The sequence below is a fragment of the Calliphora vicina genome, chromosome 1 (assembly GCF_958450345.1).
Source record: "Calliphora vicina chromosome 1, idCalVici1.1, whole genome shotgun sequence".
Classification (NCBI taxonomy): domain Eukaryota; kingdom Metazoa; phylum Arthropoda; class Insecta; order Diptera; family Calliphoridae; genus Calliphora; species Calliphora vicina.
Genome location: NC_088780.1, coordinates 4,743,254 through 4,764,739, shown reverse-complemented (window position 1 = coordinate 4,764,739; position 21,486 = coordinate 4,743,254). Strand labels below are relative to the sequence as shown.

Genomic DNA, 21,486 nt, shown 5'->3' with positions numbered 1-21,486 from the left:
TAAAATAGTAACAGAATCGTGAAACTTACTTACTTTCTTGGTTTATTATATCTCGGCCCTTTGGGGCTTAACTTTTTTAGATATATGAATTTCAGAATATATTTGTGATAGATCTAAGTTTTTAGAATTTTCAAAAATACTTTCAGGAGTCTATATAACCGATATATTGATCATATGTGTTGAGTTGGCTTCGTTTGTATTGAGTAAAAGAAGGTATCGATGTTCCCAACTAAAATTAAAGTTTAGTTTGTTTGCAGAAACAATTTCTCAAAATATTTTTCCTTGCATCAGTATTTGGTAAGCTGGGGCCAAATTACCGCATTCGATATCGAGTAAAATTGGTCGTAATTTTCTTATTAGAAATTATGGCATTCAATATCGAGAAAGAAATTTAGTACATTTTATCATAATTTCGATCACGAATGCGTTAATTTGGCCCCTGGATCAAAGGACAATTATTTCCTTTTTGAGGTTTTTATTTTTTTTTTTGTTCATATTTCTTTCATGAATATGAAAACCTTTTTCAAATGAGTCGACTAGAAAAACCACACTAAACTTTTACTATGTGAAGATATTTAGAGCTTATTACAACTTTTTAAGAGCAAAAATAACAGTTGAAACTGATCATCTTTATTTTTTGACCGTAAAACACGGCGCTGGATCTATCATGACATGGGGGTGTTTCTCTTCTTCTGGTGTTGGTCCAGTATATTGGATAAAGAACAAAATATGCTCCCCGGACTACGTAAATATATTGCAAAGCTTCCATTTGCTGAGGAAGAAATGGGCCCTTGAGATGGGAGTTTCGGCAGGGCAATGACTGGTTTCCTCTCAACAAAGTAACTCTTATGGAATTTTTTTACAAAAATTAAAAATAAATGTGTCTCTTAAAATTTAATCCTTTTACGCGTTTCTATTATTTTTTCCAGTAAAAATATTGAATCTTTACATTGTTAGTCATATGTATTTAAATATAAATGAAAAGAGGAATGATTACGTTTTTTCTTATACTGTAAAATACCCAAGTACATATTCATGTGTAATGAAATTTAAAACTTCGATACCGATAATGTTGATTCTAGAGGTTGTACGTTGAAAATCAATATAAAAGAAGTAAGAGGTTTATATTCGGCTGTGCCGAATCTTATATACCCTTCACCAATTACACTTTAAAATAAAAATTTTAAATATTTTTATGTAAACAAAATCAAAATTTTTTTTCCATAATTTTTGGAATTTTTTTTTTCTAAATTGATTTTAATTTTTTGGAAAATTTTAAAAACAAATTTTTAGTGTTTTAATTTTTTTTTTAATATTTAGTGATTTCAACACACAGACGGACATGGCTATATCGACTCCGCTATCAATAACGATCCAGAATATACTGTGTGGGGTCGCAAATGAAAAATGTGGAAATTACAAACGGAATTCTGAAGGGTATAAAAATATGATTTCGCTGTTACCTTGAATGAAACCATCCAGCCACGCATTCATACAACTAGGCTGTGTCCCACCCACATGTTGCTGGCTTTTGCATGGAAAATAATTTTTATTGATGAATTTGAAGTACAATTTTTTATAGCATTTTATCCTCTAATAAATAAAACATTTTTGTTATATCTGAGACAGAATAAAACATTTAAGTGTTTATTTTGTTGGTTTGTTTAAATCTTAATATTTGACACATTCATTAATGATGATAATTAGGGGGCGGGAATATAATTTTTATGCATTTTACAATATTTTATATAATTTGACACTTAATTTTTATTTTAATAAATTATAACATACACATACAAATTATTTATCACATTTTTTAGAAGCTACACATATTTAAATAAAAATTGCAGATAATTTTTATACGAGTACATGATTTATGGGAATAAAAAATTAATTTCTGAAATCGGCAACATAGTATAGATGTGTGGGTGTGTGTGCTCGTGTTATATACCGCGTAAGTATACACTCGTTATTATATACGAACAAGCAAACATATAAAATTTTGCATCTACATATTTAAATTACGTGTATAATATAGATATTATTCATTATTAGAAAAAAAGAAGAAGGAAACGGTATAAGAAATAAACAATAAAAATAGTCCTACTTAATATAAACATAGTGGTAATTAACTGTAGAAATTTCGGTTTGATTTGTTGTTCTCATAATTTATTGAAATTTATCCGTAAGACCTCGAGCTTTTATTGCGAATTCTGTAAGATGCTGTTGTAGTAAACGCTTATTAACTTTTTCCCTATAAAATTAATGAAAGTGGATTTAATATTGGAAATGTACGTCCGTACATACATATGCCTATGTATGAATGTATTATATCTTACTCACCTTATTACTTGTGTTACGAATTTTGATTTCTCTGAGTCGTCCACTAAGGGAGTTGGAAAATTCGTTACGTGTATAATGTTTTTAAGCCACACAGACATTTCTGCGGGATACTTTTTGTTAATGGCCAGAAAAATGTCGGCAAATTTTTCTACTTGTTGACGCGGTGTAACACATGCTACACAAACAATGGCCGTGCGTAGAATTTCTTCACCAGCTGCCAAAACGGCTTGTGTCATTTGTGCATAGTTACGTGATTGCATTACGAAATGTGATAGGAACTGCACACTTGTGCGTATGGGACCATTCTCGGGTAACGTCATTGCCTTTAAGGCATAAAATATTAAACGATCGTATCGTATGGCCTTGTCATCTAACGATTGAGGTATTTTCTTAATAATTTGCATTAGACAAGCATAGAACATTTCAATAGTTTCGGCAATATTTGAAAATCCATTTTCAGGTGTTGACTGTAAATAAAAACAAGTAAGAGAGCTATATAGTATATGGTGTTATATTCGTCGTTGAAAATGTTTTTGAAATATCTGTAATTAGATCCAGATATACATACAAACAAGTAAGAGAGCTATATTCGGCTGTGCCGAATCTTATATAACCTTCACCAAATAATACTTTAAAATAAAAATTGATTTGAAAAAAAAAATTTAATTTATTAGTGAAAAAAAAACACAAAATTTTTTTTTGGGAAAAAAAAATTGGAGAAAAAAATATTTTGAGCCATTGTAGGTCCAACTTACTTTGGCCTTATATACGCTGTTGCAAAGGTCATTGAAATATCTATCCATATTGTCAATATTAATGACTTAGTAATCCATATATAGATCAATAATCGAGGTTGTCCTGGTTCCTTATATCTCAGCCATTTGTGGGCCGATTGTCTCGATTTTTCCCAATATATTGATATATGAATCATTATTTGGGGGCTAAAGAAAGTTGAATTCAACGTACAGACGGACATAGCTATATCGACTACGTTATCTTTAACGCTCTAGAATATATCGGGGTTGTCATAAAATCCAATCATTGTCGGAATCGGTTTTGAAAACGACAATAAAGGTACATTTTACTTATAAAATCCAATGTAATTTTTTGTTTAATCGAATGTTTAAAGAATTTAATTCTAGATCGAATATAAAACCGATAACTTTCGATTTCACGAGACAAATGTACTTTTTATGTCGTTTTCAAACCCGATTCCGACAATGATTGGATTCTATGACAACCCCGATATATACTTTGAGGGGTCGCAAGTGAACAATGTAGAAATTACAAACGGAATGACAAACTTATATATACCCTTGCACTCATGGTGAAGGGTATAAAAATAGGTAAAAATCGAGGTAGGCGGACATGGCTATATCGATTATCGCTATCTATACCGCTCCTGAATATATATACATTATTACAAACGGAATGAAAAACTTATACCACTCATGATGAAGGGTATAATTAATGGAAATGAAAATGATTTATAGATATACGGAAGTTCTTTTAGCAAATTTAATTAAATTAATTTACCTCAAATAATTTAAAACTATGCATAACGAATTCGACGAGTAGTTGTTGCATTAGTGATTTACAATCAGCATCCTTATAAAATATAACAATGGCCTGTAGAAAACCAAAAGAGTAGTTAGTTAGTTTACTAAATATGTATATTTGAATTTGGAGTAAAATTAAGCTTACGGTTTTAGAAATTTCCAAAGTAGGTGCACAACATCGAGTTTGGAAAATGGCAACTATAAAATAACACAAATCCTGCAGCATTGGCTTAAAGCTGGACTTTAGATTTACTATAGCATGTTTAAGTGCTGTACAAGCAGTCTGAAAAATAATAGATTATTTCCGGTCGAATGCTATATGACTTCAAGATCTTACCTCTAATACATCTAATTCTTCCACCCATAGTTCAGCTATTTGTCGAAAAATGGGCATAGTCTTTTGCATTACTATTAACACTGGCTGGACATTTTGAAGATCTTCAATGGTCTCATCATCATCGAGATCAGTGTTGAGCGAGGAAAACAGAGTCGATACCATATTTAAACGGAATATTGTGCGTATGCGCGCTTGAGGAGTTTTCTATGAAATAAAAAACTTAAAATTTTTTGGAAAAAAATAATAAGATTATCTTACTGCTTCATTTTGACATATATTCGATAATTCTTCAAAACATGGACTAACTATTATATCCAAATAGTTGGGAATTTTATCCGGTGTCAACAGACTCATCAGTTTACCAATGCTAAACATTAACCGAACGCAGTCGGAATTTTTCATTTGTCCCGAAGTCAAGCTGACTTGACAGGCATTTAAGAGGGGCTCGGCATAAGGTTTCATTTGCAGCTGACAGTCGCGACAAAGTTCTTTCAGACCTAATGTTGCTTGGGCCGACATGCTTGAATTGAGACCTCGTACTAAAAGCTCTATAGCGGATGGAATATAAGCAGGATTATCCTTAAGCCATTGACAATAGGAACCGACTGTTTCCAAGGCAGTGCCCAGTAGCTTTTCATTCATTTTCTCATAGGGTATTTCGTTAAGCATACGCATTAATTTCGGTATTTGTTTTGTTTCTTCGCCATCAAAGTGTTCGGCTACTGACTGAAATGAATAAATACAAGCCTCCAATTTAGTCCATTGTGTTGGATTTGTCTGTAGTTGAGCTATAGTTTCATCTAGCACAGCTGACAATATGTCGAGAATGTGATCGTGTAGAACATCGTAGCAATACATCTAAAATTTAAAAAATATTAAGAATTTATTTAGAAGTACATATTTAATTAATATATAAATACAGTTCACATACAAACAAAAGCGCCGAATCTTATCTACCCTTCACCAAAGTTTAATTTAAGATAAATATTGAAAGAATTTTTATTAAAAAAATGTTTAGTGAAACAAATTTTTGGTGAACAACTTTTAAATAGCAACCATGCATGTAAGTTATTTGTTATAAAAATGTTATTGAAATACTAATTTACATTTTATGTCGTACTTACAAATGTATCTGAAATATCCTGGCGATAGCAACGAAAACTTTCCAGATCATCTGAACTCCATTTGTCTATAGAATTTTCATCGGGTTGCTCTGATTTGCGCACTAAAATCCGTGTCAAATGAGCATACAACGGTTTTATATATTCCCAACATTTTAGACGCTCCTCTTCATTGGACATGGCAAATACTTCATCTTGAAGAAGATACCAAAAACCTAATGCCATGCTACTGCAAGATTCTTCAACGGGATATATGCCTGGTTTATCGGTACACTGAAGTATCTCATGAACCAAACGACTATACAAGGTCGAAAGTTCTGGATCTGTTGTCGTTATGCCACTCAACAACAGTTGAGAGTGACGTTCCACTGCCGATACAAACAATGTATATATATAGGATACAATGTCTTCATTGTTGTTATCCGGCTTCCATTCCATTTTCGTAATGTCACACAATGAATCGAGAAACATTTTTATAAGAACAAATGCCGTCTTGGGATATAGATGACAGTCTGGTTGTATAATTATGTTTACTAAAGTCTTTAGACAAGTTTCGGCTAAATCATTTTCGTCGGCCGACATGCAACCATCTCCATCTGGATCTTGAGTACATGGCCAATAACATTTATTAACCACTTTCAAGAGGATACTTGTTATATTTACGCAGTTTTCAATAGAGAATCCAATATTCCTAGAAAATATTAAACATATGTATTTTTTAACAAATTTTTAAGTTTTCTTCAAAAATCGAAAATTTTACAAGTCAAAAATTTTTTTTTTTAAAAAAATCAATGATTTTGCAGAAATTACAAAATCATCATCAATTTTACAAACAAAAATCGCCAATTTCACAAAAAATATATAATTTCGCTATACACTTTCGATTAATTTCGGAACTTTATATTCATTCAATAATTAATAAATTTATGGATATCCAATAATAGATATTTCAAAGACCTACAATGAGTCAAAATCCGAAAAAATTCTTTTAACCCAGAATTTTTTTCCACCAAAAAAATTGTTTTTATAAAATTTTTTCACAAATAAATTTAAAAAAATTTTTCTTTTAAAAATTAAAAAAAAATTCTAAAAAAAAGTTTGCCATAAAATTAATAAATTAAAAAAAATTAATTTTGAAAAATTTTGTTTACCAAAAAATATTTATTTCAAAGTATAATTTGGTGAAGGGTATATACAGCCGAATATAGCTCTCTTACTTGTTTTTATACCCTTCACCATGAGTGGCAAGGGTATATATAAGTTTGTCATTCCAGGACAACCTCGATTTTTGACCCATATTAATATCCCAAATAATATAGACAATATGGATATCTAATGATAGATATTTCAAAGACCTGTGCAACGACGTATTAGTTGGACCTACAATGGGTCAAAATCGGAAAAAATATTTTTTAACCCGAATTTTTTTTTTCACCTACATTTTTTCACTAAATATTTAAAAAAAAAATTAAAAACTTAAAAAAAAATTTTTAAAATTAAAAAAAAATAAAATTTAAAAAAAAATTAAAAAAAAAATAAAATTTAAAAAAATTAAAAAAAAATTTAAAAAACAATTTCGAAAAAACAACGGGAAAAAAATTTAAATTTAAATATTTAAAATTTTTATTTTAAAGTATAATTTGGTGAAGGGTATATAAGATTCGGTACAGCCGAATATAGCTCTCTTGTTATTTATTTGTTTTATTCTAATTTGAGTTTTTATTTTAGCACACTTGCACATGCCCGATTATAACCAAATTTTTTTTTATTGGGAGTTATATGAATGTATATCCATACAGAAGATATTAAATATTTTATGACTTAACATGTTTTTGATCTAATGTCTCTAGTTAATGTACCAAATTTTCTTTGAAAATCATTCATCGATTCCCGCAACTTATAGACATCTTAGTGATTTTTATGACGCACATAACGATGAGGGTAATTTTTGGTTTAACAGGTTTGTCATCTAATGTGCAAAAAATACCAAAATCGATCGACAAAAAAAAATTTAATTTGGATCAATTTAATTTTGTCAATCTGTTTAATGATTTAAGTTTATATCACAGGTACATTTAAAGGTTTATCCATCACCTTAAACATTTTTCAAATTATGTTAGGATATCATCTTGCATTTTAGATGACGATAGTTGTGTCACTTTGTTATAGCTAGTTGTAATAGAAAATAAAGTTCTATACGTATTTAAACAAATTACTTACTTAACCCACGTGCCCACACATTTTACAGCCCTTGTCATATTATTAAATGCCTCTACGTCCCATTGTCTATCCAATTGCATTTGTAGATATTTTTCAGTAGTTTCAATAACAAGTGGCGCCCTTTTGGCTACTTCAGCACGAAGAGTTGTTCTTTTTACCGAAGAATAAATAGCCTGCATCTAAAATATAAAAATATTTTGATCATAATCATACTGTATTTAACATAATTAAACCTAATAATTACTTCTTCTGGAATAGCCTGTAGTATTTCTAGCATTATCCATAACTGAGTTTCATTGGTAACATTAGGTATTTGTTGATTTTGAAATGTGTTGATCACATCTTCAATGGCAGTAGGCCATTCTCCCAGCATGTGGACAATATAAGCACTCAACTAAAGGATAAATTTAAAACATATAGAAAAGCAATTCTATTTATCATGTGTATTGAAACCTACAGCAATACATAGTCGATTTAAAACCAATTTCGGACCACCTGCAAATTGTATTATTTTCTCCAAAATCTTTTGTTTTAGTTCATCTCGATTCTCGGGTGGCACTTCATGCCAAAACTTCATCAGTTTAGAGTGCAATGTTATCGCACCGAAAAATTGCACTTCTTGACTCTGCAAAGTTGTAGTATATGAACGGATGTGTATTAATAAATCGATTCAACAATGGTTAAACACTAAAGTACTCATATATACCTTTCCCAATTGCATAAGTTGCCAGGAAAATTGCCACGCCTGTGTGCTCGCCTGAGCCTTTGTAAGCCATTCATGCAATTGAGCTTGTTCCTGAGATGTTGAACGATAAAATACAACAACTGCCTCCTCCAGACGTGCAATGTCAATGGGTTCCATTATAACTAATATTACCGGGTTATTCCTTTTAATAACTATTTACTTTACAATCTTATTTTTACTACGTTTACAACTTAATATTTGTCTTATAGATACATATATTAGAATTTTTCTAAATTTCTTAAATTTTTCGTTTGCAAAAAAAAAACACTGTCAATAAAATCTTTCATTTGCAAACAATGATGGTAATTTAGCGAATTGCTTATTAAATTCAGCGATTTTGAAACCAGTTTACACGATATGTTTTTCGCATGTATCATTCGTATTTTATATGGCGTTCAGAAACCGTGTTTGTGAATGTTTAACTTATGGGTTTTAAAACCAAAACAAAACAGTTGCCAAATAATTTTTTTTCTGTTTCGCTCTGATATTTACCAGGCACATTAATTTTCTTTAATGTATTGTGGCTGTAGGGTAACATAGAGACGAGACATAGTTGTCAAAACCCTAACTCTAGCATCAACAAAATACACGTAAGTCAATGTTGTTGTATCAGACCTATGATTTGTTGTTTTTTATTGACAAAATAGAGTGTCTCGTCTCTATGCAAGGCGTATTAACAAGGTGAGTGCATACAATCAGCTGTTTCTTAATTCGCTGTGGTTTAATGTACACCAGGGCACACTTAGAAAGGTGACTGCGATGAAACAGCTGATTATTTTTTTTATTCAGTTTGAATTGTCAATTCACTTGTGGTTGTTGTGGCGAAAAATACAACAAACCCAAAAGCAAAAACAACAACAGGCAACTTTGACAGTTCACCTACTTTTTAACAAAAACAAAGTACCTGTTGTTTTTGTATTGTTGTAGTGATGCAGTCACCTTTCTAAGTGTGCCCTGATGTACACTATATGTCAAACTTTGTTTATGTTTACATTTGTTGTTGTAAATAACATAGCAAGGTGCATTTAATATGGTGCCATCGGCAGCACAGCTGATTATAGAAATAGCACGCACAAATGTCAAACTACATATATAAAAAATATTCGCCCGTACGTCCGTATGTCAAACTCTATATATAAAAAATAAGTGAATTCGCCTGTATTTATTTCAATTCGCCACTGCTGTCACCTTGTTAAATGCGCCTTGTAACATAGTAATATTTTAATTCGCCTTGATTTTGACATTTACCCTACATTTTAACAAAAACAAAATGCCTGTTGTTTATGCATTGTTGTATTTTTTGCCGGGGCGCACTCACCTTGTTTGTTATTTTATAAGTATTGTTAATAAAGTGCTGCCAGATCTGTACGATTGCACAATCTGGCAGCATCTTATTATCCGTTCAACGTGAACAGATCCGGCAACTCTCATTACAAAAATAACAAAATTATAGATAATTATAGCTATATCTGTCTCTTTCTGTCATGCTTGCTGCCGGCTGCGAAAGATATTGTAAAAAAAGAGACGCGTTTAATTATAAAAAAACTTGAGTGTAAAATTCTTTACTTGTGCTAAACATCTCCATTACCAACTGAAAAAGTCAATAATTTAAAGTAAATTAACAATATTTTCGATAAAAAATTATAAATTCGAACAAGAATATCAGGAGAACTATGTAAGTACATTTTTATATTTGTATTGCATTCTAATATTAAGAATGATTTATTTTCTATAGGGCCCGGGATCTTTCGCCCTCTATAGAGACGGCAGATAAAAATAAAGATGTTAAAGACAGCAAGGAGGGTATTAAAGGAAGTAACAATAAGGTGAGTTCTTCCTCGAATTCCAACCGTGGCAGAGAAAGGGACCGCAGAAGACGAGGAAGTGCTTCTTCCAGCAGTGAATCGAGCGACAGGTAAGATAAATATGAATTCGGGAGTAATATTTTATGTTGGTAGTGGTGCACGTTTTGAGACCGATTGTAAGGGAATACTTTATAGCTACCGTTCATTAGCATTTATTTCTATGAAAAATTTTAACCTTTTGCAAAAATGTCCATAATTGAGATCATAAAATATATATTACCACCTAAAGCACAAACCAACCTTACAACAACAAAGAAAAATGGCTTCAAACGTTTACGTTTGTTTTATAAGTTTCTTACTTTATACACCTAAACTAAACTTAAATCCACTTTGTGGCGTGAGGGAAACCCTTCTAGACGGATGTTGGCTTCGACAAACTCTTCCGACTAGTTACGGCTACATAGAAAATCATTTTTTGAACTTAGTATTTTTTAATATCATTTGCGGTCGAAATTGTATGTGATATTTTAGAATTTTGGTGGTGTAAATCCGTTCTAAGTCTTTCTGTGATACTATAATTTTGCTAAATTATTTTATTTCTAAAATTGTATAAATAGCTCTTCGGATAGCAGCTCATCACGCAGCAGTTCAGGATCGCGTTCAAGTTCGTCTAGTTCAAGCAGTTCGTCATCTTCATCATCGTCATCTTCGACACGTAAGAGTGGCTCGCGTTCTCGTAGTCCACCACCTAAACGTCGTGAAAGATCCCGCAGTCCTCCACCAAAGCGTCGAGAACGCTCACGTAGTCCGGCTATTAAGCCGAGGGAGCGTAGTCGTTCACGGTCTCGTAGTCCACCACCCAAAGCTCGTGATCGTACACGTTCTCGATCACGTTCACCACCACCGAAACGTAGAGAGAGATCCCGTAGTCCAGTAACAAAAACTCGTGAGCGAACTCGTACTCGTTCCCGCAGTCCATTAGGTAAGGCCAGAGAACGATCAGCAACACCCAAACCCACACGTATACACATTGGCCGATTAACACGCAACGTCACCAAGGATCATGTTGTTGAAATATTTGGATGCTTCGGAGAGGTAAAAAATGTTGAATTCCCAACAGATCGTTTTCATCCGAATTTTGGACGAGGCATTGCTTATGTGGAATATGCAACCAACGAGGAGTGTGAAAATGCCATAAAACAAATGGATGGTGGCCAAATTGATGGACAGGAGGTGAATGTTTCACCAGTCCTAAATCCCAAAATCCGACAGCCGCAACGTCGTCCATCACCAATAAATCGTAGACCAAATGAACGTTGGCGTTCTCCACCAAGATTTAATCGTTTCAATCGTAATAACCGGAATCGATCACCACCAAGAGGCGGACGTCGTTCACCCCGCAGACGTTCACGCTCGCCCATACGTAGGCGTAGACGCAGCAACAGTTCAGACAGTTCTCGTTAAGATGTTCTTCATTCCTCCAGTCTGAGAGAATGCACAACTGCGAACCTAATAATAAAACAAAAAATAAAACACTTTTTTTTAAAGAAATTGACATTGTGGTAGCAATTCTTAAACACAAAATTTTGTCATTTAATAATTTTACTACTTCTTTTGTTTCAGAATTATGCTTATGTAAAAAATACAAGAAAAATATTTAAACATGTAATAAATATTAATAAATTTTAATTAAAATTTGTATTTGTAATAAAATGAAGAATAACATTTTGTCAATGGATTAAAAAATAAAAACACTGCTTAATGTACAAAAGTGCATTCATCATCTGTCAAAGGACAACCTTGCGGATGGTGTAGTTTAAAGAAACAGGCTCTCTTCTTTACCGTTTGAGGTTTATTCGTATTGTAAGTCTGGAGTTGTGGTTTACGTAATAAAACAAAGTCTGGTTGTTGGAATTGAAAAATCTCATGTTTATTGCGTAGTAATGTTTTCAAGCCACCACATTCAGATTTAATTTGTTTCAAATTTTCCTTATCTAAACACTTCGCTATTTGTGACATTGTTAAACGACCTCCTGTTTGCCATTCGTCATCATTAGGTTTAACATATGGATCTTTAGAACTTTCACCTAACAATAAAATGAAAATTTCCTTAACCAACTTATCAATTACAGATTTTTCGATTTGTGTACAATTTCTAACTGCTTCTGCCTTTTCCCTCAGTTTAATTTCTTCTAAGGACGAGTTGGGATGCTGTTGTTGTTCATGTTTCACAAACTCTTTAATATGTTCCATTCTAGCCGAGTAATCGTTTTCAGTATACATGCGGGAAAGGCCAATTAAAGCAATGCGTTTAGTACTTGGTATTTTTAAACGATCTTTTTCGGTTTTAAAACCACAAACATTTGATATGTGTTCAGCATAATCACAAAAATCTTTGTAACCTGAAATAGAAGAATTTCGCCGTTGAAATTTATTGCCCGAAAATTCAAATGCACAGCAGGGCAATAGGAAATAGTTAATATTTTTACGACAAGTCGCTGCTAGAACTGGTAACCAGGGGGACAATTCATCGGAATGATTTCCTATAAGCCAATCTACTTCAGTTGGTAAATTAAATTTGAATGGTTCTACTGCTTGTTCATATAAACGTGAAGTAACTTGAATTGGATACAGTGACCAAAGTTTTCGACAGCGTACATCGTAACCGTAACCCTGGTAACCTTCTTGAATAAGAATGTATACCAAGAGTCCATTACCACAACCTAAATCGGCAAATGCTGCAGGTGGTTGGTTTACAAGATCACTTTGCCATAGAGTTATTAAATATGCAGCTATGGCTAAGTCTTCGTATATAAACTTCAATGGGTCGGTAGATTCTTTAGCATCATTCCATAACTGAAAAATATGGAAATAATTAAGTTACAAAAGGTACCACAGTAAATTGATACAATTGGTCTTTTCCAGTTTCAGTACAATTTTCAGATTTTTCCAAGTAAAAAAACTATGTACAGTAACTTATCTGACTAATACTAGAATAGAATTCCATTTAATCCTTACCTTCATAGCATTTTCACTGTATTTTTGTTTAAACTCATTATAAAGACGATTATATTTTTCGATATCTATCAAACGCAACGATGAGCAGTCATTGGATTTATCACATTTCAGCTTATCATCATTTCGGCACCATTTGTAAAACTTTGGTTTCAGCACAAACTCCGACCATCTTAAACTCGCATCAATATCGAACCTTGAATCTTCATTAAGCATATGAACCACTAATTCGCCGTTAAGTTTAATTTCAAAATCTGACATGGTATCGTTTTGAAAAGTCATTCTGTAGGAAGAATTTAAAAGATCTTCAAAAGAAAATTAAATATGTATGTATGTAGATGCATATGGTATTTTATTTTATAAAATTATTTTTGAAATAAATAAATCATCGCCTGAAATTATAGTGGACTTTTTAAAAAGTCCACTCGGTTAACCGTGTTTGAAATTTGAAAAAATAAAATGTTTGCTGTGTCTGTTTGTTCCATACCTAATATTCCTAATGCTTTCACATTACAGCCGCCTTTTTTCGGAATGCATTTAAAATTCACAACAAATCCTTCGATGTTTTCAATATTGTCTGCTTTGGTGATTTCCAGCAATTGTGGTATTAATAGGGATTTCTCCAAATTATTCTTAATAAGCTCTTCATGTGGTTCATTCAAGTTTGATTTTAGGTGCGACAAACCCTTGGTAACTGTTTCTGCAGTGATGATGGAACAAGCAAATAATTTACGATTGATAGCATGATAATTGTTTAATAAAATGGAAATGCCCCTCCAAAATTGCTGTTTATTCAGATTCATGTTTTTATTTATTTAAACGTGTTTGAGCATGTCCACAATAATTTTAGTTTTTTTTAGTTGTTTACATTTTTTGATCAGCTGGTTTTTGACAGTCGCATTATTATAAATGATACAAGGCAACAAATAGTTGGCAACATATTTATTTCTGGATTAAAATGTCTTAAGAATCATTAATTTGCAACAAAATTGTTCTGAAAATTAAATTATGTTCGCATTATATGTTGCAATATCCTTAAAAATATTGGCAAACGTACTGTAAAACAAGTGTAAAAATAATAAAATTTAATTTTCTTCCGAAACCTGAATAATAATAGTGTTGCCATTCAAACGGATAAAAATGCTGTCAAACTTATGTAATTTTTTGCAGTTGTCTTCGAGGTGGATAGAAGAAACACGATCATATTTTTAGTTTTTTTAATTTTTGCAAATATATTCCAAATTTCCCTTAATTATTCCCTTTATTTTACTATCAATATGTCGTTTCTACGCCAAACTCCAAATTTACTAAAATGTGTTGCACGTTGTTCAAAAATTCAAGGCCAAATAAAGGTAAGAACAATGACAAATTGGAAATCAACAAGTAGGCATATCTGATAAGAGGTAATGTCTATAATGTTTTATTTTTTTATGTAGAATGTTGCTGCTGTATCACAAGTTCGTGGCTATAGCAGCGATAATGTAGAACCCTCTTCCAGTTTTCCGGGTGCTAATGCACCATTTGTGAATAAAGCTACTTTTACCATGCCTACTGATTATTCCCCCATACCCATTTATCGTGTCATGGATCGCGACGGTAATATTAAAGACGAATCTCAGGATCCTAAGCTGGACAAAGGTGTTGTTCAGAAAATGTTTCGTGACATGGTTTTGCTAAATACAATGGACAAAATTCTGTATGAATCACAGCGTCAGGGTCGTATATCCTTCTATATGACTAACTTTGGCGAGGAAGCCAGCCACATTGGCAGTGCAGCAGCCCTGAATATGTCGGATTTAATATATGGCCAATATCGTGAAGCTGGTGTTTTGGTATGGAGAGGATTTACGATCGAACAATTTTTAAATCAATGCTATGGTAATGACCTGGATGTTGGTAGAGGCAAACAGATGCCTGTCCATTATGGCTCTAAAGAATTGAATTTCGTGACAATTTCCAGTCCTCTGTGTAAGTTTTTTTCAATTCTCCAATTAAACCCTAGACTGTAATAACAAGCTATTTTGTTCTAAAGCCACACAGATGCCTCAAGCTGTTGGTGCTGCCTATGCCATGAAACGTCGTCCCAATAATGACAGCTGCGTTGTGTGCTACTTTGGTGAAGGTGCAGCATCGGAAGGCGATGCTCATGCTGCTTTCAATTTTGCAGCCACTTTAGATTGTCCTGTTATTATGTTCTGGTGAGAGAGAATTAAAATTGTCCAAAATAGTGTCTTTATTTTCTATTATACAAAAAACTTTTTGTTTCTATAGCCGCAACAATGGTTTTGCCATTTCAACTCCATCTCATGAACAATACAAAGGTGATGGTATAGCTGCCAGAGGTCCAGCTTATGGCATTGCAACGATCCGTGTAGATGGCACTGATGTATTTGCTGTTTACAATGGCATGAAGTTGGCCCGTGAATATACTTTGCGTGAAAATAAACCTGTTATTTTCGAAGCTATGGCTTATCGGTAAGTCAATGAGTTCACTGCTTAATTTGATTTCTTGTTTTATTTGTTCGCTTATCTGCAGTGTTGGCCATCATTCCACCTCGGATGACTCGACTGCCTATCGTTCAGCAGAGGAAATTGAGATTTGGAATTCCACAGAACATCCCATTTCCAAACTTAAAAATTATATGATTAAACAGGGTTGGTTTAATGAGGAGGAAGAAAACGAATTTGTTAAAGATGTGCGCAAGCAGGTTTTAAAACAGATTTCTGTTTCTGAAAAGAAATTGAAACCCAGCTATAAGGAAATGTTTGAGGGTGTTTATGATGTAATGCCCGAACACTTGAAAGAACAATTGAAAGAATTGGAAGAACATGTAGCCGCTCATAAAGATTACTATCCCGTTAAAAATTTCAAAGCTTAATTGAAACGAGGGAGAATGAATAATTTTCTACACCCATTTCTCAAATGAACGGACCCAACAAAGAGACTAGTTTAAAGTGCATTTATTAGTTTATTTAAGTAGTACAAGTTATAGAAATACATATATGTAAATAATTTTAAAGCAATTATTATTTTTGATTGAGGGTATATTTTGCATAAACAAATTCTGTATAATTGTTGTGAATTGGACAAAAGTGTATGTTATGTTGTATATCCTTCAGATATCAATATCAATTTATACATGTAAATATATTTTGTTTTAGCCGATTATTGAAAATATACAGAGCAACAGCAGTTAAATACAATTAAAAACAAAGTCGTTTTATTTTCTTCATTTAAACTTTAATACATATGTATACACGAAATAATCAAAGAATACCAAAAATTCTCAATAGTTTGTAAAATTTAATACGGAATGAATTTTGTTTTGTTTTTTTTCTCTTAAAATATTTGAATAAAATCTTACAATGTATAATAAAAACAGAAAAAAACCTTGCAAACAAGTAGTAATACAAAATAAAATATATATTTTTAAGCAGAAACATCAAGGCATTCCATTTATAAAAGCAACTATTAATTAGTGCGTAGCTGATAGTCTCCATTCTGAGTGATGTAACGCACCCAAGGTAGAGCTTGATAACCACTCTTTTCAATGATTTTCAAATAGCGTACTTGTATGCCAGATGTCGTAAAGTATGGAATTTCAAATCGCACTTGGATAGGCGGTTTGCCCTCTAAACTGTCTTCACTCTTAACACTGGGCAGTCCAAAGTGAGCTCGCATTAAATACTCCTTGCCGCCCGGAAACGATTTAATAGTCCAAATGACAGCATTTTGTTCGGGTGCATATTTGCAACTGCCAATGGTGGTCTTGAATTTCGGTGAGTCTGCATCGGCTGGTACCGGAATAATAATCTCCACATTGTTTGCTGTAGAACGACGTTTAAACTGTGATTTGGCCTTGATCATATACTCAACACGAGAGTGCTCATGACGTTCAATGACTGATTCTATCCAGATCAATGGTTTTACCTAAGAAAAAAGTTTTGTTAATATTATTATGTATAATTATTAATATCAGAAACTAAAATTCAGCCACAAAACTATTATTCTGGTAAGGGGTGTGTGATTAATCGAATAATCAAACATTCTGATTAATAAATTAATCAACATATCTGATTAACCGTAACTATAATTAATCAATTAATTTTAATTTATCAAATTAAAATATTTTTGTTCAGAAAAATTATAAAAAAAAAAAATAAAATAACAAAATTAAAATAATTTATTTGAAATTATTAAAATTTTCTAAATAATTAATTATGCTTTGCTTTGGACCAAAAAAATTTAAATCAAAATTATTCAATTAATTCTAGATATTGATAATCTAACATGCCTAATTCGGCCTAATCCGAATTTTGATCGAATACTAATATTAGACCGATTATTGGCTTAAACCGAAACCGATTATTCGATCGGACTCTAGTTTAATGTTTAAATTTATACTTAATCCCATTACTTACATGTGTATTCAATCTGTAGGACATTAATTCAAATTCGCCATCAGGTGGTATAAAAGAAATTGTACGATCATTTTCAAATCTAGACAAACGAACGCATTGATGAAATTTGACATCTTCCAATTCTACAGATTTGGATTTGCCACGACCTGTGCTCTCAAACAGAACCTTGTCATTCAAACCCAATCTCAATTCGGGCATACCCGACAGATAGACGCGCATTTTAATGGCACCTACAATTTCACTGCGCAACACATTGCCGTTTGCATTGGCCAGGAGATTGACGGACTCTATAACATCCAAAAATACTTCATTCTTACGATATTTAATACCCTCTGAACGCCATGAAACCGCATTTGTTACGGCCATGGGAATGCGTGGTTGTATTTCCAATTTGTGACCTTCCTGTGTAATGTACTCCTGTAGTATCTTCGAGTCTGTGGTCTGGGGGTAGCCAAAATCTAAGAGCTCATCAAGCAGCTCGTATATTATGACAAAGTTGTCACGTATAGACTCTTCCTCCAACTCCTTGAAATACTCGATAAACACTTGAGCTATTTTGTGTAGAAATACAAACACCAACGCAATATTGACATTCTTGTTGCGCGGCGTAGTGGATACAATATACAAATTGTTTGTTTTTATGTAGGCAAAAGTACATTCGGCCGTTTGCAATATGGGTGTGATCATTCCCTCCTCTTCCTTTTCCATTAACAACGGCATGAATTTGTCTATTACGGCCAAATCCATGTTGTCGCCACGGTAATTGCGCGATATTAGCACTTTACCTTTTACATCCAAAACATATATCGCCGATGAAGACATATTTGTTGCTACAATTCACCAGAAATTATTTCAATTGTGGCAACAAAACTGTCTCTTCTAGACCAGTCAATACAGAAAAAAAAGTGAGTCAGTAGTTGAAGTAGCTGTAGCAGCAGACTGGTTTTTATTTTCACTCCTTATGATAAATTTATTGATCCTGGAATAAATTCGGATAAAGCCAAGATACTAATTATACTTTTATATAATGTAATTTACTTTTTTTTAACATTAATCTTCGAGTTTTTCATAAATTTTCACTAAAAACTGAAAAAAACCAACAAAAAAACTTACGTCGACTTGTCAGTGGTAAAATGACAGGTGTGCAAAGCAAAGTGATGCCAGACTATTGTGATATAATTTGTCCGTATGTTAAGGGTTTGCCGATTTTATTTTAATCGAAAAAGTAAAAAAAAACTATTTTGGTATTTAAAAAGCTCTAATCATTGATTAAGATTGCATTATTGATATATATTTTTGACAATATTATAAAAATTGTTTTATTTCATAATAATTATCAGATTAGGCCAAAAATCGGCTTTGTTACACAAGTTCATTATTCCTCAAAAATCTTAAATTGCTTCGGTTTGTCTTTTATCGATGTTCAAAGTTAAAATTATATTTAAGAATGGTGTAAAATAGATAAATTTTTCCATTGTATATAACTTCCATCTTTAACTTTTTAGTTAACCATATATTCAACATTTTTAAAATTAATATTTTTATGTTTTTTCTTATTGGTTGATAATTTAGAAAAATATATATATAATGGTACCAATTGGAGTTTCGAGCTCTGTTTTAACGGAAAAAATTGGTTTAGAAATTATAATTATCCCAAAATCTAATCTGTTATCAAAAATATACAAGGTGTTTTTATATATTACCGATCGGTTTTGGCTTTATTAATTAAATATGATAATTTAAAAAAAAATTTTTCACGAGTCCAATTAGAGTTACCAACTCAAATTGTTTAGGAAACAAAAAGCACTTTATTGACATTACTGATTATACAATACAATCGCATTTGACGAAACCTAACGGTTTTTTAAAAATTTGTGAGAATGGCCTGCTGCAAAAAGGGCAAATTCACTGTTAGGTGAGAGCGTGTCTACAGCACGTACAACATTTTTAAAAACCACATGCAGTTTGTTTTTGTTTATGTTGGCTGGAACTGTCGAAGTCGTCCTGTTGTTATTGTTGCTTTTATATTTGGTGTAGTTTTCACAAGATGAAACACTAGTAAATTTGACAGCTCGAGCCTCGAAACAAGTGAAGAAAAAAATTATCAGCAGTGCCATCGACAGCACCTTGTATAAATTCGCAAAAATTTGGCAAAACTTTTTGAAATAATTTACTAATTAATAATCTTACAAATATGTTTATTAAAATTAAATTGGAACCTCAAAGTTTAAAGGCTCTATCGCCACTTAAGGTATAAAACATTTATTTAAATAATCTTTATCAGTGTTTACTTCATATATGTACATATGCATTATTACATTTAGAATATTTCATATTTTTCTATCGATGATGATGCAACCATTAGTAATTTAAAGAAGAAAATTGAGGAATATGTTGATGTTCCTGCCGCTCGTCAAGACATTCGTACACTGACAAAAGTTTTCCAAAACAGTTGGTTTGTAAAGGAAGTATGCGATGTTCGTGGCTCAGCTATAATGCTATACGCATATGATGAATACTATGACAATCCTCAATTTGTATGTTTCTTGCAAGTGTATACGAATGAATTGGCTGTTCAGCAGCAAGAGCTTGAAAATCATTCAAAACTGCCCATAGCCAAGGTTAAATTACCGACACCTAGTTCCACATCATCGATAACACTGATCGCCGATTCGGATATAGAGAGCAATTCTGAAGCAACGGATACTGAAACGGATTCAAGTAAAAATAGTGATTCGGATGGTACGGATAATTCAGATTCATCATGTGGCAGAAAACGCAGTAAACATGTCATGAAAAATGTTTCACAAACTAAAAAGTAGGTATTGCAGAGAATTGAATGTACTTATTAGTTTTTTTCGGCTTTGTAATTAAATTTTGTCTTTCCTTTACAACAGGTTAAAAGTTACAGCCTCTTCGGGAAGTCAATACTCGGAAACTTTATGCCAGTATTTGGATGAATTTCCAAAATGTTCGAAGCAATCAAATTCAACTGAAGGGTCAGATAATAAAACATTAAAACCAGCTTCAACTGAATGTCCTAATAAAGACACCATCTCGAATGAGAACAGCTCATTATGCAAAACGAGCACAGATAAGGCAGTAATTGAAGATAACAATAAACATCAGGAAAATACTAACACCCAAGCTTCTCTTGGAACAAATCCACTAAGTAGCAGTTCATTAAATTCTAATTCAAGCATCAAAATACAATCGAATATTATTACAACCACAAATAACAAGTCCAATAACAATAATATCCATCCTTGTTATAACATTAATCCTGAAATAAGAGATTACTTGGCCATTATTTCTTCAAACGATATGAATACCACTATCAGTAATGTCGAATGTGAAGAATTGTTAGTTTGGTTTTTTGATCGATTTCGTGCATGTGATTCATCCAGTCATCTACAGTTTGATAACAAAACAGCGATAACACTATTTGATGGTAAACTTTGGATAGCCTGCATGAATAACAATACGTTTCAATGGATATCTACAAGTATAACAAAATATTCCCCGAAATCTTACAAGATATTATCCCTAAAAGATTCAAAACATTTGTGTGAAGTTGTGGTTCCAGTTGTTTCAAATAAAAAAAGTGTTTTAGATATTTTTGATTTGTTGGAAAAACAAAACAAAAATATCACAACATTAAAATGGTCGTTGCAAAGTCGCAAGCCCTTAACGGCCACGGATGTAGATTTTAACGAGAAAGCCGTATCAGCATTTTGTACAAACGAAATGTTTAATATTGTTGTGGATACGGAAAGTAGAGAATATTTAGAAAAATTAGATTTTAAGTTAAAATACTGTTTCTGGCAAATTGTATTAAAATTTATTTAAATATGTAGTATCAAATAAATATGTATTAACACTGTTTGGTCATATTTTATGAACAGAATGCGGCCCAAAC

General features: G+C 32.3%; 6 protein-coding genes across 8 annotated transcripts; 3 read left to right on the top strand and 3 right to left on the bottom strand.

The window, feature by feature from the left end:
• Nucleotides 1–1,608: 1,608 nt before the first annotated feature.
• Nucleotides 1,609–8,604, bottom strand: cdm (importin-13-like protein cdm). The gene is made up of 11 exons (XM_065498784.1): nucleotides 8,287–8,604; nucleotides 8,038–8,205; nucleotides 7,825–7,974; nucleotides 7,581–7,759; nucleotides 5,364–6,051; nucleotides 4,498–5,097; nucleotides 4,240–4,443; nucleotides 4,048–4,185; nucleotides 3,880–3,972; nucleotides 2,344–2,810; nucleotides 1,609–2,254 (listed from the first exon to the last, which is right to left on the bottom strand). Exons 1-11 carry the CDS (start codon nucleotides 8,440–8,442, stop codon nucleotides 2,170–2,172), a joined length of 2,928 nt encoding a protein of 975 aa, XP_065354856.1. The 5' UTR covers nucleotides 8,443–8,604; the 3' UTR covers nucleotides 1,609–2,169.
• A 1,244-nt stretch (nucleotides 8,605–9,848) lies between these two features.
• RnpS1 (RNA-binding protein S1) lies at nucleotides 9,849–11,825 on the top strand. Its single transcript, XM_065498802.1, has 3 exons — nucleotides 9,849–10,000; nucleotides 10,061–10,240; nucleotides 10,748–11,825. Coding segments are annotated over exons 1-3 (1,029 nt in total). The 5' UTR covers nucleotides 9,849–9,998; the 3' UTR covers nucleotides 11,595–11,825.
• Nucleotides 11,787–13,994, bottom strand: LOC135949286 (probable tRNA (uracil-O(2)-)-methyltransferase). 2 transcript variants are annotated; one of them, XM_065498801.1, is made up of 4 exons: nucleotides 13,633–13,994; nucleotides 13,149–13,450; nucleotides 12,281–12,986; nucleotides 11,787–12,217 (listed from the first exon to the last, which is right to left on the bottom strand). In XM_065498801.1, exons 1-4 carry the CDS (start codon nucleotides 13,946–13,948, stop codon nucleotides 11,889–11,891), a joined length of 1,653 nt encoding a protein of 550 aa, XP_065354873.1. In that variant the 5' UTR covers nucleotides 13,949–13,994; the 3' UTR covers nucleotides 11,787–11,888. The 2 variants fall into 2 exon arrangements, with proteins under 2 accessions (XP_065354873.1, XP_065354871.1); XM_065498799.1 differs by having other exon boundaries at nucleotides 11,787–12,986; nucleotides 13,633–13,992.
• Nucleotides 13,995–14,320: 326 nt separating this feature from the next.
• BckdhA (Branched chain keto acid dehydrogenase E1 subunit alpha) lies at nucleotides 14,321–16,360 on the top strand. Its single transcript, XM_065498781.1, has 5 exons — nucleotides 14,321–14,497; nucleotides 14,582–15,113; nucleotides 15,178–15,343; nucleotides 15,417–15,620; nucleotides 15,682–16,360. Exons 1-5 carry the CDS (start codon nucleotides 14,423–14,425, stop codon nucleotides 16,022–16,024), a joined length of 1,320 nt encoding a protein of 439 aa, XP_065354853.1. The 5' UTR covers nucleotides 14,321–14,422; the 3' UTR covers nucleotides 16,025–16,360.
• Nucleotides 16,092–18,740, bottom strand: AP-1mu (adaptor protein complex 1, mu subunit). Of its 2 annotated transcripts, XM_065498783.1 has the most exons (3): nucleotides 18,681–18,740; nucleotides 17,568–18,546; nucleotides 16,092–17,076 (listed from the first exon to the last, which is right to left on the bottom strand). In XM_065498783.1, exons 2-3 carry the CDS (start codon nucleotides 18,387–18,389, stop codon nucleotides 16,618–16,620), a joined length of 1,281 nt encoding a protein of 426 aa, XP_065354855.1. In that variant the 5' UTR covers nucleotides 18,390–18,546; nucleotides 18,681–18,740; the 3' UTR covers nucleotides 16,092–16,617. The 2 variants fall into 2 exon arrangements, with proteins under 2 accessions (XP_065354855.1, XP_065354854.1); XM_065498782.1 differs by lacking the exon at nucleotides 18,681–18,740 and having other exon boundaries at nucleotides 17,568–18,641.
• Nucleotides 18,741–19,761: 1,021 nt separating this feature from the next.
• On the top strand, nucleotides 19,762–21,416 carry LOC135949057 (uncharacterized). The gene is made up of 3 exons (XM_065498516.1): nucleotides 19,762–19,818; nucleotides 19,892–20,385; nucleotides 20,465–21,416. The coding sequence occupies exons 1-3, from the start codon at nucleotides 19,762–19,764 to the stop codon at nucleotides 21,414–21,416; spliced, it is 1,503 nt and encodes a 500-aa protein (XP_065354588.1).
• The last annotated feature ends 70 nt before the right edge of the window (nucleotides 21,417–21,486 follow it).